The 19,656-nt window shown below is 35.6% G+C and overlaps 1 protein-coding gene across 2 annotated transcripts in view; it reads left to right on the top strand.

The window, feature by feature from the left end:
- The window catches only part of LARS2 (leucyl-tRNA synthetase 2, mitochondrial), a 93,100-nt gene that overhangs the window by 30,124 nt on the left and 43,320 nt on the right, over positions 1–19,656 (top strand). For both annotated transcript variants that reach the window (XM_062569449.1, XM_062569448.1), the window contains exons 7-10: positions 257–400; positions 12,768–12,875; positions 13,873–14,032; positions 17,618–17,722. In XM_062569449.1, coding sequence (XP_062425433.1) covers positions 257–400; positions 12,768–12,875; positions 13,873–14,032; positions 17,618–17,722 — 517 coding nt within the window. The remainder of the gene's footprint in view (positions 1–256; positions 401–12,767; positions 12,876–13,872; positions 14,033–17,617; positions 17,723–19,656) is intronic.

Below are 19,656 nucleotides of genomic sequence, written 5' to 3'. Positions count from 1 at the left end.
ATAAAAATGTCAGTCTATTCTGCTAGTGTGAGCAATCTAGGCAAATGCTGTCAACTGCATTTTTGGTTTTTTGAGTTCTGGGTGTATGAACATTCAAAGCATCTTCAACTGAATCCCTGCTCCTGGTTCAAATGGATGTTAACAAAACACAGAAAACTTGGGGGCCCAAGAAGTAGTTCTTGCAGTGCCTGAGAAGTTAAGATTCAGTTTTTGAAATAGCTACTGAAAATACTTTTTCTTCTTGCAACTTTTTTAGGCATTGGTTAATTGGGATCCAGTGGATCAGACTGTTCTAGCTAATGAACAGGTGGATGACAATGGTTGCTCATGGCGTTCAGGAGCAAAAGTGGAACAGAAGTACCTCAAGCAGTGGTTTATCAAAACTACTGCTTATGCAAAGGTAAGAGAGTACAATTTTTGGAGCTTATGGTAACAGTTAAAAGAGGTGATTTATCTGAAAATACTCACCAAGCTGAATGTGGTCTTTTTTATATCCACATATATATATGCATGTACATGTGTGCTTGTGTGTAATATATAATAATAAATGTGTCCTATCTCTGTGCATGTGTACATACATAAATAAGTATAGAGAAAGTGATTATCCCTTAGTCTTTCTGTGCATTTCTCTATAGTAAGAATTCTAAGTAGTTGGTATGGGATTAAGTTTTAAAGAAATTGAGAAGTAAAGTTAGAGATGAATGAATAAATGACTTCTGCATTCATGCACTGACATGCTGTATTTACCTTCAAGCAGTCTGTATCATGTTGTGAGTGTGCAACTGTGCGGTTCCTTGAAGTAGAAACTTGTTAATCTAGTCACCCTGTAGGATTTACGTTCACAGTATAAGCAGTGGAATGCAGCCTGTCATCTGGAGTTCAACATATGTGGGAGCCAGTAGTTTTTTTGAGGTTAACTGTTCTTTATTCAGGATTCCCCTGGACCCTCTAATTGCTCTATTTCATATTCTACTCTGATTATCTGTAAGCTTTAAATATAAAGATGTTTAAACATCATTTTTATGAGCTCAAATTTTAATTGCTATGGGGCTACATATCTTCCACACTTAGGAGTTCTTCAACTAAATATACTTTACGCTCTCTGAAATGGACATACCCGTTCCCTATTTTGCCTGGATGAAGTTTTCATTCCATCCAAGTGCTCCTTGTATTGGAGCTTCAGGTACAGATTGAGAATATTATTTCCAATAAAATGTTTAAAATGGTTCCTTTTTGACCCCTTTCTCAAGCTTCAAATTCAAGAGGCCAAGTTTCCCCTATCATCCAGGGGGGAAGAAATCCAGGGCTCATTCCAGATCCATTCATAATCAAGAGGAAAAACTGTAGATTTTTGTTTTTTCAGGTGCTTTGATCTGTCATACACAAAGAGGAAACAAAAGATGTGCATACTTTCTCTGATCATACTGCCTCTTAACTCAGTAAGGAAGCAATGTTTATTTTAACTGTATGGAAAACTAAGGATGTCCACACAATCACAAGTGATTGCAAAGCCCTGAGCTCTTCCGTGGTGCTTTAGTTATCACAGAAAAGTTGGGGTTGAAACAGACCTCTGGAGTTCTTCTTGTCCAAGCCCCCTGCTCAAGTAGACTCAGTTAGAGCATGTAGACCATGTCCAGTTAGATTTTGAGTATCTCCAAGGATTGGAGACTCCACAACCTCTATGAGAGACCTCTTCTACCGTTCAGCTACCCTCACAGTGGAGAAGTGTTTCCCTATGTTTAGATGGAATTTCCATGTTTCAGTTTGTGGCCATTCCCTTGCATCCTGTCACTGGGTACTGCTGAGAAGAGTCTGGCCGTGTCCTCTTTACACCATCCCTTCAGTTGTTTATAAACATGGATAAGATTCCCCATGAGCCTTTTCTTTTCCAGGCTAAACAGTCCCAGCTGTCTTAGCTTCTACTCATCTGAAAAATGCTCCAGTTCCCTAATCATCTTTGTGGACCTTTGCAGGACTTATTCCAGTAAATCCACGTCTTCCTTTTACTGGGGAGCCCAGAACTAGACACAGTGCTCCAGGTGTGGCCTCACTAGGGCAGAGCAGAGGGGAAGGGTCACCCCTGCTGTCAACACTCTTTGTAATGTAGCTCAGGATGCTGTTGGCCTTTTGGGCCACAAGGGTGCGCTGCTGGCCCATGTTCAACTTGTCTGCCAGGACCCCCCAGGTTCTTCTTTGCAAAGCTGCTCTCCAGTGGGTCATCCCCCAGCCTGTATTAGTTCATGGAGTTATTCCTGCCCCCAAATGCAGGACTTCACACTTCCCTTTGTTGAGCTTCATGAGGCTCCTCTCTGTGCATTTCTGCAGTCTGTCAAGGTCCCTCTTAACAGCAGGGACCTAATCAAGTTTCGTAATTACCTTTGTCATATTTCAGAGTCTGTCCCAACTCACTGTTTCCCTCAGTTAGAGGCTGGAGCTTCACTAGAGTGCCTACCTTTGCTTTTACATTTTTTGTTTGTCGTTTTTATTGAGATTGTAGGAAACAATTACTCATACTTCCAGGCTACATCCGTGCTGGCACCAGATCACTGCTTATCCATCCCCTACTGAATGGGGTGAATCAGCCTTAAATTCCTACTGTTGAACACCAAAAGACAAACACAGGAGCTTTTCGGTAGCCTCAAAAACACATTTAGGTTACAGGATTGCTACCACTCGCTCAGCACCCATCCTTCTGTTCTAGAGAGGAGGATGTATCTTTTGTCTTTAGATTCTTTGGCCTAAGAAAGGCAAGGAATTATGGGAAAGGCATTGACTGTTAGGATTCAAATGTCATTCCTTAGTAACTAGGCTCATTGCTCTGAAGCATCAGATGGTCCTTGTTTTACAGTGGATTTCCTTTCAGAGCCAAATTGTTGCCCAGAAGGAGCTGGTGTCTCCCCAACACTCCCTCCTCTCCCAAACAAAGATGTCACCTCAAGGGACTGCCAAGTCCTCTACTTATAGAAAGGCAAAAAAAAGTGCAAGCAAACCTTTGCTCTTTATCATCTTAGAGGTGTTGTGAACGAGAGCTTCCTCTGCATTTTATTTGGGGGTAAACGTTTATATCAACATCTACAAAACTTTGTAAGAATTACTATAGAGAACAGTGGCTACTCTACAAATCTCTATGAAGAACCCTACAGATCTCTATGAAGGCTTCCCAAATGTTTGTTCTGAGCTTGATTAATATTCTATAGAGTCTGTGCTAGCCCATACAGCCAGACCGATGAATGATGCCATATTGCTTCCAGCTCAAGTGTTTTGGCAAGCATTGCCTTAATGTGCTCCCATTTCTCAGTGTAATGACAGATGCTACCAAGTATTAGCAGGTGGTTTGGATTTTCCTTTTTACTTACCCTCCACTGACTCCCCTTTTTGCTGCTGTGGTTCTGGCACATTTTACACAGTTTCATTCTGCTTTTTTTTTTGGCAAGGGCTTTAAACATTTGGTTATAGAGAGGATGAATTACTTTTTTCTTTCTTTTGGGGGACGAGGGCAGTGAAAGCCTTCAAATAAGAATAGCATATTATAACATTTTGCTATTCCAAATCTAATACTTGATATTAGGTGGATTTCACACTTTGGAAGATAAGGATAAATAAATTCTCTTTTGGGTATTTAAATTTTTCTTTCAAGTTTCAGGAGGCTAGGTATCATGATAATGTGTCTTTCATTCAAAAGAAGACTGTTTTGGCCATAGAGCTCTGAATGCAAGCTGCCACTGAAGATTATCCATCTCATAGAGACTGACTCTGAGTTCACACTGATGAAGAACTCAAGTCTTTTAAAGGCTCTGTGCCTGTACTGACAGAACCAGGAAGCTTCACAATAGCCTCTTAAAAGAAGACAATTTGCAGATCTTATGCTGGTTTTCCTATTTACAGCTTTGGTTCCGCTGTCTGAATATCTTCACTCATTATTCCCCAAAACTCATCTCTGCACACATTTCTTCATTCCCAACTCACAATTGTCACTGCAGTATCTTCAAAGATATAATAAGAGACATGAGTCCTTCCTTCTAAATCGCTTTGGTTTGTATCCTGTTTCTCTGGATTCAGGGATTCAGACTGTTGACAGTTGATGGAACCTCTGCCTTTCTAAACAGCATGGTGTTGAGCACCATGCTTAAAGCATGCCTAACCTATTCCTCAATACTCCACCCTGCACTGCCTCTTTCCCCAGCTATTGTCAAGAGCCCTTTCATGGAGACTTGGCTTTATCAGGAGGAAGCCATTCATTTAGCTGCATTGTTCGTAGAACCTTTCATCATGGATTGGATGGAAGTTCCAGATTTTACAGAACTAGTTTTAATAGCAGATGCGGAGGATAGAGACGTCCGTTTGACTTTAGAAAGTTAAACATCTTTAATCACCAATATAATTTTAGAATGGTAACTTTAGTAGTGATACTACCTTCACTTCAGCAAGGGGATTAGTTCATGTCTCTTGACTTTCAAGACGCTCATTTCCCTCTCTTGCAGAAAGTACCTGCTTTTCATCGTGGGCCGGAATCACTGGCCCAGATTCCATTTTTTGAAAGTCTGATCTTCATAGACTATGGATATTTGTGCTTCTGACAATAAATGAGTAGTACAAATAGGGTTTTTTTAATCTTTCCTTGACAATTGGCCAAAGAACATCTCCCTCTAAAACAGTATCAGGTTTTTTATGGGTAACACCTCCCTTTTTCTTCCTTTGTTTGGGGCTCACAATGAATATGTGTACACTGTCTTCTCTGCAATTATTTTCAAGCACCTAAAGGCTCAGCAAACTATTCTTGTGGAAGGTGTGTGCATTCAAGCTGGGCTTAGATATTGATGATTACTTACACACAGACTCCTGTAAATGGAAAATTGAGAGGGCATAATAAAGATTATTTTCAGTGGGACTGCGGATTTCTCATGATCAACTTTTTTTCTGTAAAAATTGGTAGAAATAATTTTCCCTTCCAGCGCTTTTCTGGCCTTGAGATCTTTATTCCCCGTTTCTGTGTAAGCTGTGTGGTGTGCAACGTCTGTCCGGTCCTGCTGCTTCTCAAGATGTCCTGAAAGATATGGCAGGATGGTGCCTGACTGATGTGGTCAAAGTCATTCTGATCCAAAGACCTGCCTTTTCTGTCAATAAAGGAACTCAATATTTTACATTAGGTCTTTGAGCCAGAATTCATTTCAGTACTCACCTAGTCCTGTTTCCTATATCTCACAGCCTGGAGAAGTCCATGGGAACGGAGCAGGTTTATTCCTTCCTTTTGTGAGATGGTCTTATTAGCAATGGGAAAAGGTAGAGAGCTGAGTGGATCAGGTTTTCACTGAGTTGTATAACTAGATCTCTGTTATCCAGTGAAGTTTCACTACTTCTTATTCTGAAATTTTGAAATGGAACCAGTAAGAGATTTTCTGGTAGTATTCTACCAGAATCCTTGTACCTTTTGGGGAGGATTTGTATTTTTTTTTCTCACTTTGACTACTTTTAGACTTACAGGATTAGTACTCTCTAAGTATTCTTTGCTTCTCCTCCTCTTCTTCCAGTGAGGGTGTAATCTTGTTTTGATATTTGATGGGAGAGTCATCTGACCTTGGCCACCATCTTTCTCTTGGACCTTTGGAGGTGACTGTTATTCCTTCTGGAAGGGTTACAGAAATTACGGATCAAATATCAGAAAGTTCCACCTTCCTTGAGCTTGAGTCGCTCTGCAAGTCTGTCTCAGATTCCTTCCAAATATTATCTGAGTTTTGTTTAAGTTGGCACATTAGGAAAGTATGTTGAAAAAAGCTCTGGTTTTGGTAAGTAACTTTCCTACATAGCTAAGAGGAAAATGACAGTTTTCATTTCATAACCATTTTTCATGGTTTCAAGGAAAAGTTTCAACATTTCAGTCTTTCATAGATAGCTTGTTACCTATCAAATAGCAACAAGGAGTTTCATGATCCTGTGCTGGGCTGTGAATTTATCTTGTGTGTTTCTTGAGTCAGTGTTTCACTTACAGGCACACAGTATTTAGATGTATTTTGTATCCAGAATCATCTTTTTTTGTGGACTTACTTTGAATTCTTTATTGTTATTGCACCTGTTTATAGTCCTTTCTTAAAATAAAATAAAAATGCAAACAAACAAAACAGTGTTTGCTCACATGGCAATTTACCAGTGGCAAGGTATTTTATTTCCAAGAGCAGAAATATCAACCTATTTAAACACTTAGCAGAAACCTTTATTTATTATTTTGGCTACATATAAAGTAGTAACGACTCTTTTTTTAAACTGTCAAGTAAATATAAAACAGAGCCTAGCAACTTTTATAAATTTTCAAGAACATTTTAATTAGCATTTTTATTTTGACAGATTTCTTTGATAAAAGTATAAAGCCTTAACTGATGGCATTATTATTCAAATTGTTGTCTGTGCATTTAAGGCATTTAAGCCAAAACATTTAGTTGCTATGGTTACCCAGCTGAATCTGTAAGCAGATTAATTGCAAAAAATCTATCTGTAAATGTTAGTATTTTCTGTTTGTACCTGTAAATTGCTATTACTGCTTTGTTTATGGATAGTCAACTCTGTCTTCAAATCACAATACAGAAGGTTAAGCATTGTATAGTCCCTGTTCTTCCCAGTTTAATCTTACAAAATACTCACAGGTTTTTATATTTTATTTTTCAAAAAACAATCCAATAACAAGGAAAGAATCTTTCTTTAAACATAATAAAACATGCATAGCTTTGGAACTTCTATTTTTCTCATTAAATCATCTCCCTTTTTTGCATAACAGTAGGACAGTATATGTATGCTTATTTTAAATACTGGTAGAAAGCAACAAGACCTACAAAATTCAGCCAATGTAATTTACAACTGCCATACAAATAAGTAATGCTGTTTCTTATTTTCTGTGCTGACATTTCAGGAAGAATCCTTCTCACATTCTGCAGAGTGAGAGAACTTACTTACATGTTCAGCATTGTGCTGACTCTGTGAAGGGAAAACAACAGAAGTTGTTGCTGGAGTTCTTCTCCAACTTTTCTCTGGGTTTGCACTGTGTCTTACATTCCCTTTATCTGGTCTGAATATAATTGGAATTGTTTTACCTAATTGCACTTTCCTTGAATTTTTGTTCCTTTTTATTTCTGAGATATTAAACAGAATGGTTACCTTTTTTTCCCCCTATAATAAAACCGAAGTACTGCATTTTAGTGTATTAAGAATCTTGACAGTACTTTGGATTTCACAGCATGAAGTAATGGCTCATCATTATGAAGAGAATAGAAATGCTGGCTTTTTAGTTTTTCATACTTTATGTGTGATTTTTTTCACTTCCTACACTTGGGGTCTATCTCATAGTTGATTTCTTCCAACAGAATGGGCCTGATTCGCTTTGAAACTCTTCCTCTTGAGTCAGGCTGAAAGTGCTCTCCTGGAAAGGAACCAAGAACCCTGCCTCCACAGCTTTCTTACCACTTCATTAATAAAGAAATGACACCTGTTTTGTCAGCTTGACAACACAAAAAAATTATTTATGTATATATCCAGGCCAGACTAATCTTTGCACCGCAGTATAAATGCAGCGTAACACATGGTGCTGGAGCAATATAAATGCAATTTTCTGTTGCTGTAAAATTAATCAAAATAGTGAAAGCTAAGTACTATTAAAAATGCTAAAATTTTTAGGAGCTTTTGTATTTACAGAATCTGTTACACACTTTTCCCCAAAAGAAGCATCTAAGTATATTTGAAAGGTAATAGCTTCTCTTTAATAATTGCTACAGTGAGAAGAAATCTGGAAGAAAAACAAGATTTACTTCATTTTTGAGAATTCATTTATTTACCTCATTTATACCTTGTTCAACCAAAGACATTAGTCAAACCGGAGACATTTTTCAGAGACATATATATTCTAGGATAAAGAAAGGCAAAAACTACTGAAATTTAAGACATTTGTGAGAAAATTTGAAGTACGTACAGTATCTCTGTTACTGCTCCTTTTTAATATGTTTTCAGAATACCTGCCACATGGGAAATGAGAGTCAAAAGTGACCAATGATACTGAAAATAAAGAAATAATGAGATAAGATGGTTAAAAGCTACCAGCAGGAGGTACAATTACAGTTAGAGCTAGTGCAGTAGAATACAAAATAAAACGTTGAAGAGTGTGCTTACAGATTATTGTACTTTAGTTAATATATTAAGTTGTGGTAAATGATCTCACATTTAATCTTTAGTTTATATTTGTATACTCTTTTGGGAACTGGATCAAATATTGTGAAGAATTTCATTTTAATCCCAACAGTTCTTGAAAATTTGACTCTTGAGAAAATTTATCCGTAATAGCCATACATTTTTTTTAATTTTGTTTTAATTTGATAGACGACAGTTTTATTTTGCTAATGAATTGGATGCTTTTGAAATGAAATCTTTTGCTGACCATTTCATTTTAGTCTTGTTATTCTGTTGCAAACTTGTCAAGTTTCAGTATAGCTTGACTTTATAGCTCACACTTAAATTTTTAACCTCATTGCATTTACTTTTATGAATATTTTGAAACTCTTCTCATTCAGTATGAAAGTAATGTCAGATATTGATCATATTTAAAGCAGTATTTCCTGAAGTCAGTCAGAGATTGATTTTTTTTTAGGTGCTCATCAAAATCCTCCCTTTTGGCACTGCAGATGGGGAGAATCTTTTGGAGTTGAGAACTGAGGCATTTGGAATTGAATCTTGGGAAAGTATACGGCCCTTCTGTTCTTTGGATTTACTTAGTTTCTTCTGCCCAAAGGTTGCTAAACTGAAGTTATCTCTATAAATCTTCAACAGATCTGTTACCACTTTCAGGATGCTTTTTTTTCTAGTTTCAGACCTAGTAATCATCATCTGTAAAGAGTTTTCAGCAAACTCATCTTGATTTTGTGATTCCCTGATAGTCTGAACTGGCTTTCACCTTCTAGCTGTGCCAGAATTTTCTAGTTATTTTTAAAGAATAAAACAGTCCTGTGAAACATGAGCTTACCCTGAATTTCTAACTTCTCCAACCTTTAAGTTAGTTTGCTAAGGATTTAATAGCCTTCAAGTCATTCTTAGCTCTAAAGGTAGCTTTGATTTCTCAAACTTTTCCTGAGTCTATCTTCAGATCTAAAGGACAATCAAAGTATATTTATCATTTACCTTGACTATGTCTGTCTTGAATTTAATTTTCATTCATTATATTTCATTTGTTCATTGCATTGCAATTTAAAATTTGCCTAAAATCATTACTGTGTCTTTAAGACAGTCTCAAAACTGCTTTTGACTATTCAAAAATGGGGCCATCTCAGGTTATATCACTTTCTTCACTTTCTTTGCTTTTAAAATTGTGCTACTAAGTTTTATACCTAGTTTAATTTTCAGTATTTTATATGGCCTTTTATTACCTGTTTTCCTTTTTCTTCTTCTTCCTTTTTTTTTAAAAACTCTTCTTATTCCTGTTCCCCTCAAGATGGAAGTTGTTTCTCTTGTCATTAGATGTGTGTGTTTTGAAGTTTTCTTCTGTCTTTCTAGCCATGAAAAACGGAAGTATTCCTTATAGAAACAGTCTGCTACCTAATGCTTCTAAGTTTCTCACCATTAAATCATATCATAAATTTGAAAATGGAATTTATTTGATAAGTTTATCATTCTCTGCTTAATGTATCATGATACTGTCTTTCTATTCTTTCTATATTGCAGAATCTACCCTGATGTTTGTTGTGTTTATTTCTCTGTGTGCTGGGAATCTTCATGCTTCTTGTTGATTGTCTTTTTCCATGTTATCCAGTTAACATATTTTATTACACAGTTAACTAGGAGTTATGTACTTGCCTTTGAGGATCAGAATTTCTGTTTAAGGATCATATCATGCAGGGCAGTGATTGTAAAATAGTAATAGTATTTGGCAGCAGAGTTCATGGAACTAATCTAATATTTTCAAAAATTGCTTTACCAAACATGACAGTAGTTTTTTAAAAAAAAGAAGCAAAATTCATGGAATTAATATTAACATTTCAAAAAAGACTATTATAACGTAGGAATTTCAGTGCTAACTTAGGTGAGCTTCATTGGTAGAATTTCTTATACCTAAGTGGATTAGGTATACCTTTTTAAAAATGAAAATAAATGTTTTTTAACTTGTATTTATATATGCATATTTTTGCAGGATGTACTGCAGCTGGATTTGAAGATGAGAAGTTTTTTAATATTTCCTGTAAATGTTTTTTAAAGATTCTTAATTTGCTCAGAATAATATTGAATGTGAAGAGCTTTAGTGTGTGCGTTAACGAGTATCTGTGCTTCCCTGTTAGTCCATATCACAGGTTAATTGATAGTCCAGTAACATTTATTAACATGTTAGCAATGTGCATGCTTGTATGTTTTTTGACTCTGTAACACCATATAAAAACTTTGTTTTGTGTGTTGTTGATTCTCTGCTTCATTTGCCATCTGTAGCCTTGACAAGAAACCAGATTAGCATGTTGAGTACAAAGAGCAGAGAACCATAATTCCGTGTTGGAAAATTTTAAGGGTTCTTGTTTGTTTTGTCACAGTATACTGTTCATGTACACATTAAGATGTGAAGTGTTTTTGTTTGTGTACTCTACTAGGCTCTGTTGTCACACAGAATTAGTTTTGTTATCTTCACTCAGGTGGAACTAAGTTGGCCCTTATATAATGTGTTTAGCTGCATGAAGCAATTGCATTATCAACAGCAAGAGCTGGGCTGAGTCAAACTACAGCCTGTGAAAACCATTGGCACGCTGGTTTTAAGGATCTTGTTATATTAATCCTGCAGTGAAGAATTTCTAGAAAGTTTTGCAAAGAAAGTTTTGGCAAGCAGCTATAGACTTTACAATGTCAGTAAAGCAAATGCACATTTACATGCTTCTGCTGGCAAAATGCAATGTAGATTAGAATGAATATCTAAGCAGGAGATTTTATAAAAGTTTGCTCATATATCCAGCCAGTCTGTGTATATTGACACAATTTCAAACTTTTATAATGCATAATATTCATCAAAAAGGGAATTTTATATACATAAATGGATATATATATATATATATAATATATACACACAGTTATTCCTTGTTCTTTGGTAGGTATATGTATTCATGGATTATTCATTGCAGATAAAGCTCAGTAGTCTCTGGGACACTAAATTTAATGAGAATAATGAGAATTCAGAATTCTCTGTGGTGTAGTACACTTGCGATTGTGAACTAAAATTGATCAAAATTACAGTATTATTAAAAAAACTTCCAAAACCTTACCATTCTTGTATTTATAAACCATCAGAAAATGAAATTGTTTCTAAAGGATGTACAAAAGCAATAATAACCCCAAATCGTGTAACGTTATGATTTACAAATGGCATGCCATTTATTGTATTTTGAATGGTAGACACAACTGAACAGTAATCAGCATTTAATTCTTTTAACATCTTTTAGGCATCTCATTTTGAAAATGTTTTAAAATGTGGTTAAAATATGAAAGTTGAAAAAGAGCTATGTATTCAGTAAATTTCTAAGTTCTGGCTATTTAATTTAGGAGTGGAGCCTAATAGGTGCTGTCCATCCTTGCAGGCTGTTAGAAGTTAATGGGATAATAAACAGCTTGCAAATTTGATGTTGGAGTCATACACCTAAAGGAAAAATAGTTCAACGTGTTGCCTTATTCTTAGATTTTTAACTGTAATTGTTCAGCATATCCACCATCTGTCTGAGTGACTCATGCCTCTGGTTGTATTTCTGCCAAAGTAAAGATTTTGGACAGTCTTGGAATATTCATAACAAAAATATGAAGTATTTGAAGTGAAAATTCAGATTGGCTTTCAGTTATCCATCTCTTTGTACCTATTCTCCTTTAATTTTTATGTTTTCTTTCATTAAAAACACATTTTTCAAATTGCTGGGACAAACTGCTTGGAATAATTCTTCATTGTGCTGCTATGCCATACATTAGAAAGTGCATTAATACATGAATATATATCTTACTGAGTGTTAACTATGCATATAAGCTACAGGTTGGCTATAGTGGAGAGTAGGAAATAATGGATAATGAGGAGCCAGCACTTATTTTCTTCTCTGCTCTGTGTTTAAAAGCTTTTGTAATAAATTTCTATTTTGAATTTAATATGAACTGTTATTACTATGATTATTATATATATATTTTGTACAGAATGTCAGCTAAAGATGTCACTCAATTTTGGAGCCTATTGTATTTGGTAAAATATAAATGTAAAGTACAAAAAATGGACAGGCAGCTGGAAACTCTATTTTGCCATTTTAAGTCAGAGCCTGAAAAATTTAGGACACGCCAGTGTCATTAGTCTGAATGCCATTTCCAGGCTATTGTCTAGAAAGGACTAATCTAAATGTTTATTGCATTCTTGCAAGCATGTCTCTATTTTAGTCTTGGGCGTATAGTCATTAGGTCACTCACAGTTCCTGCAGTTTACACATTAATAATATTTTCTATGTTTGTGTTCATTTTAGGGTTTTGTTCTTTGTTTAAGATTTAGTCTATTGAAAAGGAAGGTCTCTTTTAATAACCACAGGGTCTCTGTTAGAGACATTCATTCTTGTGGTTGTGCCATGTTAATTTTGTTCTCAAGGAGATGAACTTGAGGTAGCAGCAGTATAAAAATGCATCTTCTTATGTTTCTCCTCAGCACCTCATCATTTTGCTGCTAGCTATAATTGAACCTCTAGCCGCTTTTTATGTATTTACAAAAGCTAAATGTCCCAATTCTTTTATTATTATTATTATATTAGGCTATGTTTGATGCTTTGTCTGATCTCCCTGAGTGGTATGGTATAAAGGAAATGCAAGCAAATTGGATAGGAGACTGTTCTGGATGCTCTCTCGACTTCTTGCTAAAGGTAAGTCAGCAGTTTCAATGGTGCTGTCATGACTGGGCTAAACGCAACCCTTAATGCATGATGGATTGACTTTTCAAATGTAAAAAAGCTTGAAACCTAATAAAAGATAATATTACACATTCATGGCCAGAGCCACACTGATTTCTGAAGAACCACTTGTCTATGTTGAAATGATAATCCCTGCTGTCCTGCTTGGGAAAGGGTTTGTGTCTTTTAAGTGCGACATTGGACACAAGTTGAGTCTGTGCATTTGTGCCAAAATGCATGCCAGCTAATGAGAATTCCTGAAAATGAAGGCATCCAGGAGAGCAGTGCCAAGAGGTATCAAGTGGCACAGAACACGTCAGCCAGCCGAGTTCTAGCTGGGCTTTAGCATCTCTGCACAGCAAACTTGGGCTGACTTCAGGCAGGCCACTTTATATCTCTCCGCTGTGCTTTCCAATATCTGTTTTGTTTAGGTTTATCCATAATTTCATTTATTATACTACAGTAAGGAAGATATTGAAAAATGGAGATTTAAGTAGTGATGGAACTGCAAGGAAGTACTGACAGAAAAAAAAAGAGAGGAAGGAGAGAAAATCTTCAAGAAAATTATAATTATCTAGAAGACAATGGGAAAATCTGAAGTCCTTCTGAAGATCTGCAAAAGGCTTCTCAGATATGATAGTGACGGAAAAGATTTTCAGAAACCCTAATGGCAGTTCAACCATTGTGCTTCAGAGCTTTATGGTGCTCATTTGCTCTGGCCTAGTATCTGAAAAGTGTTTTCTTATTTTAAACCTAAATTTCTGGGAACCTCAGATTGAGACAAATTAAACTTTACCTGTGAATACCACACTGCTGGGAGGTTCATTTTGTTAGTTAAATTGTTTTTATCAATTGCTCTTGAAAATTGGTATCAATACCTGGTATGGAAAAATCTGCTTCTAAGAGAAGGGCTGCACTTCTAATGGAGGAAAAAATAAATTCATTTGGGATGTTTTCTGTTCTTTATTAGGTTAATGGTAAAATAACAGGAGAGAAGGTAGCAGCTTACACCTATACGCCTGAAGCCATTTATGGAGCTTCCCATTTATATATCTTACCAGCTCACAGACTACTGCATGGGAATAGCAGTCTGAAGGAAGTCTTTCAGAGGGAGTTCATCCAAGGGAAAGGTGATATTTTTCTTAGACTGCATATTATTGTAAGAGAACAACCGTTTTAATCTTCAAAAAGTGTATGCCCAATTGATCATGAACAGTTCCTCTTGAGAGGGAACAGTTCCTTCTGATTCTTTGTGCATGTCAAATAGTACCACATCAGCTTGTCATGCCTTCAGAATAGGATAGCGGTAGCTATGTTGGAATTCTTACTTTTGTAATGGTTGTAAAACTGTAAAACTTTATAGTTTGTAGAAATAATGAACCAAATTCTTGTTTCCCTATGTAATGGAAGTGAATAGTCAAATTCTGACTATGCCCGCCCCCAGGAAAATTTCTTTACTGTAGGTAGTATGTCATTAGAACAGAGATGGCAGAACCAGCTCTTATGCCAGCACTGATCTCTTCCTATCACAGGGAATATAGAGGGGAGAAGAGATCATTGATATATAGCAACTAGATTGTTGATATATAGCAAAATAATACTCTGCTATACAAATCCTCGTAGTTTATATATAAGAGAGTAAATTCAGAGTAACCCATATGGCCATTATAGTAGGTCCTGACTTGTAGAGATTACAATAAGGTAGTAATAATTGGTTTCTTTAATTGTTGGTAACTGGTTTCCTGTCTGCCTGCACTGAATGTCCCTGGCCTATTTTGTCATTTGGAAGTCCAGAAAATTGCAAAAGTAAATACAAAATATATTGTGTATGTATATTTCTTCTTAAGGCTGCTGTTCCATATTTATTCTTCACAAAGAACATGTGGCTTCATCATGTATATACCATCCCATCATTTATATACGATCCCATATCAGCAGCAAAAAGCAGGAATCTTAAGGAAAAACACGCTGCTTGCACAGAACCTGCATTATTTTTGAGTAATTCATTTCTATAACCTTGATAAATTTTCCTTGGTAGCAGAAAAAAAATGGTACTTGAATGTGTTGAGTATGTAGAGCCCTTGTCCCAGATGGAGGGATAGCAATAGCTTGGAGAATTTTTATTAAAGAACAAAGGAACAAATTAAAACTCCTATAGTTCCGACAAATCAAAACACAACCCCCGAGAAAGGCACCTCCATGCGAGTGCCTGCATCTTTGATGCAACTTGTACATTATGCCAAAGTACAGAAGTGCAAAACAAAGGACAACAGTATCTTTTTTTATGTATATTTATTTTAATGTGGAAATACTTGAAAGCTTTTTTGTTTCTGTTACGAACAAACTTCACCTTTTGGTTGAGCTATATCAAGAAACTTTCAGCCAGAATGGTGACATCTAGAAGACACTGAAAGAGAGGCTTTGAAGTGGAAACAGTTCTAGAATCTTAACTCTGCTATAGCTTCTGCTATTTGTGAATGTGTTTATATATATTCTGCAGTTGAAATAGGCTGATATTTGATAGTGTGTTATTCAATCATTTCAAAGGCACAGGCTAGTATTTTCCAAGGAAGAAAAGCTATAGGAATAGAATTCATGCACAAACTTTCACATACCCATTTTAGCCATGGTACATTTGAAGGCCATGAGCAATGGCTTTCAAGTTCAAAGATATTTAAGATTGCCTTGAATAGACCATAGTTTTGCTATTAACTAGATTTTTTTTAAATTTGCTGTAACGTGAAAATGTTAATTTATTTTACTTTTTAATTGTTCTCTTTTCAGCTTGATCATGTCATAACTCCTTTGTTGTTTGTTCTCATTTAAATAATTAGGAAAGTATGTTTATGTGTTTTCTAGCAGAGAAAAAAGAAGTAATTTAGCAAAGTAACTTAAGTTCTAATACCTGTACTCTTAGAGTACAGCTCTGTATTTTAAGCCACTATCATTTAAATAGAGGTGAGCAATCAATTTTCAAACATTCATTTTTTTTGGTAGCAAAAACCAGTACATTTATCTAAAATCTGGTAAGTCTCCCAGTTTTACCAGTGTTAGATGTCTGAGATAAGAGTTTGACCCATACATTGTTTATTAGCTCATTATAATGCTGAGCATACCCCTTCTTTTGTGTTTGTAATTATAATATTATCTCTTTACAGTTATAATAATAACTGTATGAGCAAAGGAGGCAGTGCATTTATAAAATGAAAAATTGTTATTCCAGGTTTCAGCATAAAATTAGTGTTATTGCTGGGGAAGAGAGAAGTTATTTTTAAAAGCAGACTGTCCTACCTACTTAGCTTCCTGTTCATGAGGCTTTTTGCTTAGTTGCTTTCAAAGAGTGAAATGATTCCGTTTCTACTTTTTTAAACCGAGGAGTAAAGCTATGTGTGATGTTTTGAGCAGAAGAAATTTTCTCCAGATTATTCATAATGCAGCACCAAAATGTTTATCTCAAAGAGCTGAAATTTGAAAAAGAAAGAAAAAAAATACAGCATTTGTGTTAACAAGACAGATGAGATATAGTAATTCTATTTTCTGAAATATTTTTATTTTATTTCAGGCAGACTTTACATGCATAACTGTACAAGCCTGCGGTTCTATTCACCTTAATTATGAAGATAGGCAGAAGGAAGATCTTGGTGGTCTATATTTTAACTATTATAATATAGAGTCAGGTCCCAGAAATGCCGTATTTGTCCCTCATCCTTGCAATGTAAGGATAGATTTTGTTCATTATGTGTGAATCTCTAAAATTATATCTTTAAAATTGAGGCCATTTATATTTTGACTGACGACTAAAGGCCCTGACACCATATTTGTCAAGGGTACATAACTTACCACAGTCTTTGACTGAAGAAACTTGCTTTCTTTACTGTTACTTAGTATGGTCTGCAGCAGTTATGAACGTGACTGATTTTCAAAAGCGTCATTAGTTTACATAGTGGTTTTCGAAGCTGCTTTGACCTTAAAGGTACTAAAGCTAAAAATAGTTCCAAATTGAGACCTGTGTTTTCAATCCTCAAAACTTAGGAGTGTTCAAGTTAGGTTTTCTTCTTTCTAGGCTCCCAAAACTATAAAATATAAATCAGTTCCAGTTTATCGCAATCCTTACCCTTGATTCTTGCTTCTGTTTCCCCTTCTGTATGGACATTGGTTTCCAGGATGGTGATGCAAGCGTATCTCTAATATGAATATCAGTATTTTCTTTAGAAATAAATAGGTTACATAGATTTTTTTTTTTTTAATATACAACCCAGTATTTCTCGTGCTTTGTGTTCTTCTGTAAGAAAGCAAGTCATAAGCATAGTATATATGCTTCCTTTCAGTCCTGTCTGAATCGCTGGGGTTTTCTTGCTTAGTTCTGTGATAGTGTCTCTTTAATATATAAATCAGGGCTGCTTATTTTCTGGCCTTATTAGTACTACTTCATACCACTTTATCGCACTCCTGTCACTCCATTTTTATTCAGGTATTTGTTGCTTTTTTTTTAATTACAAATATTTTTCAGTCAGACTTACTGAAGCTTTTAATATCTCTCAGCTTCTTTAAAATCTGTTTATTTTTCATTTTCTTTCTTATTTCAATAAACAGAACTGTAACTTAAACTTCATGAAAGTTTAAAATAAACTGATTTTTTTCTTTTTTATTAAGCAATATTCTTAGCATATTTACTGTCATATTTTACTTGCTGTTATGTTTGTATTTGTTTTCAGACTGTCTTACTTCAGTGACAGCTGTGAATTTGCTTACCAATCAGGAGATTCCTATAGTCATCTCAGCAAAACCAAATTTTGAGAATTTTCTTGATACTAAAATAGGTATGTGACAATTGATGTGTAAATGGAATGATATAGTTTTCAGTTTCTGTGTTGGAGCAACAGAAGCTGTTGTGGTAAATCTTTGAATTTAGTGGGTCTTTTCTGGACTTTGGAACTCACATTGTTCTCCATTAAGGAATAAGAAAAGGAGAAGTAGCTATGTAGAATCTGGGGGGAGATTTACAGGATGATAGATTTTAATAGAAAGATTATAAAATTAGTAAGTTTAATGAGAGGTAGACTTGAGAATCTGTGTGTCTTAGGAGGTTTGATTACATACAGTGTATGTGCATTTGGAGGTCTTTCACCATCCTCTGATGTTTAATCAAAACAGAACTCTACCACTATTTGACATGAACACTTTGCAGAAGACCCAAATTTGTAGGGTGTTGTTGTATGTGAGCATAAGTTATATGCATGCTTATAGAGAAATGTTTCAGACAGGTTTTCTTTAGTAAATGCACTAAACTTCCAAATTTGACTCTTACTTGTTTATATTGTGTAGAGATCAGTAAAGAATTCATTGCAGATAGCTCTTCTCAGTTAGTCTTGTCAAGTTATTTTGGACCTTTAATCTCTAAAGGAAGTATTCCCACAACTTAAGGCACCTATTTTAGTATTATTATTATTTGTTGTGGTTTCATCTCAGCTGAGATAAATAGTCAGTGTTCTGTGCCAATTCTGATAAGATATAGTTTTTTATCTCTTCTTTATTTCTTTCCTACCCTGGGACTGCTACTGTCTCCTCTGCATTATTGGCAGTGTTGTCTGTTTTGGAACTGAGCAAAATAAAAACAGCTGGCTCTGCAGAGCCACTTTGGGGTCTTTGTGCCATTCTCATTGCTACTGCTGTTACTGAGTGTTGTGCAAAAATATCTTGGATGACCCTCACAGGACTGGAGATTATTCACTTGGGCTGGATACCAGACCTTACTTACAATGTGCCTGCGTCTTACTCTTCAGGACTGAACTGATTTTGAGAACCAGAACCTTTTCTGGAGTAAAAGGAGCCAAATAATTGAGGTGCCCAATCTTATTTTTCATTAAAAACCTCCATGTTGTTCACTGGCATGTGCCTTGGCCTTATGTCTGTTGGAAACAGCCCAGATCTTCCCAGGAAGTTCTTGATGCCAGCTGTTGAGTTTTGCAGAAGTACATTAATAGCATCATCTTTTCAAAAGCAAGGAAGACCAAAAAAGAGAGTCTGCTTTTCTCATTTGTAGAGCATATTGTGAAGCCACCTGTTGCTGACTGCAGAGCTCATTGACAAATTAAGATACGTATATTATGCTATAATAGGGCATTTAAATGGCAAGAGAGTACACCTGCTAAAAAGGTGAAATGGTGATTCCTTATTGTGCTAGTGAGGGAGTTATTTGTTGTGGGAGAGTCTTGTTCGGAAGCACATAACTAATGAAAACCAAATTTTCCTATTTTGACAGAGTTAACGTATTTATGGTAGCAGACATTTCATTGCCTGAACAACGATACTTGTTAAACTGGTTTTGAGTGTAGTTTGTATGTTAATAATCCTAACGTGCTCAGTGATGTTTTGAGTGTTTTTGGTCTGTAACTTTAACCAAACTATTATTTGTATTGGGTTGTTTGTATAGGCTACTTTGCCTTTTAAAGATGATAGTCAAAGTGCGAGATTATCCAAAATATTAAATAAATTATCACCAATGGAAAAAGTATGCACAAAGATGCATCTCCCTGTGACATAATAGATCTGCTAGGATCTTGGCGATAGTTCTGAGTACAGTTGTATAATAAAGTTAACAGATTTCTTAACTTACTGCTGAAAGATAGTCCTGCAAAGTGGAACACAGTGACTATTAAACTGCATGCAGTGAAATCGGAGGGAAGATGTCAGCATCTATCAATATGAATGAGAAATATTTAAAGATAATGTGTCATTTTATGATGCTGGTAAA

Source organism: Rhea pennata, chromosome 2 (genome assembly GCF_028389875.1).
Source record: "Rhea pennata isolate bPtePen1 chromosome 2, bPtePen1.pri, whole genome shotgun sequence".
Taxonomy (NCBI): domain Eukaryota; kingdom Metazoa; phylum Chordata; class Aves; order Rheiformes; family Rheidae; genus Rhea; species Rhea pennata.
Note: the sequence above shows the minus strand (reverse complement) of the source record. Positions and strands in the feature narration are given on the sequence as shown.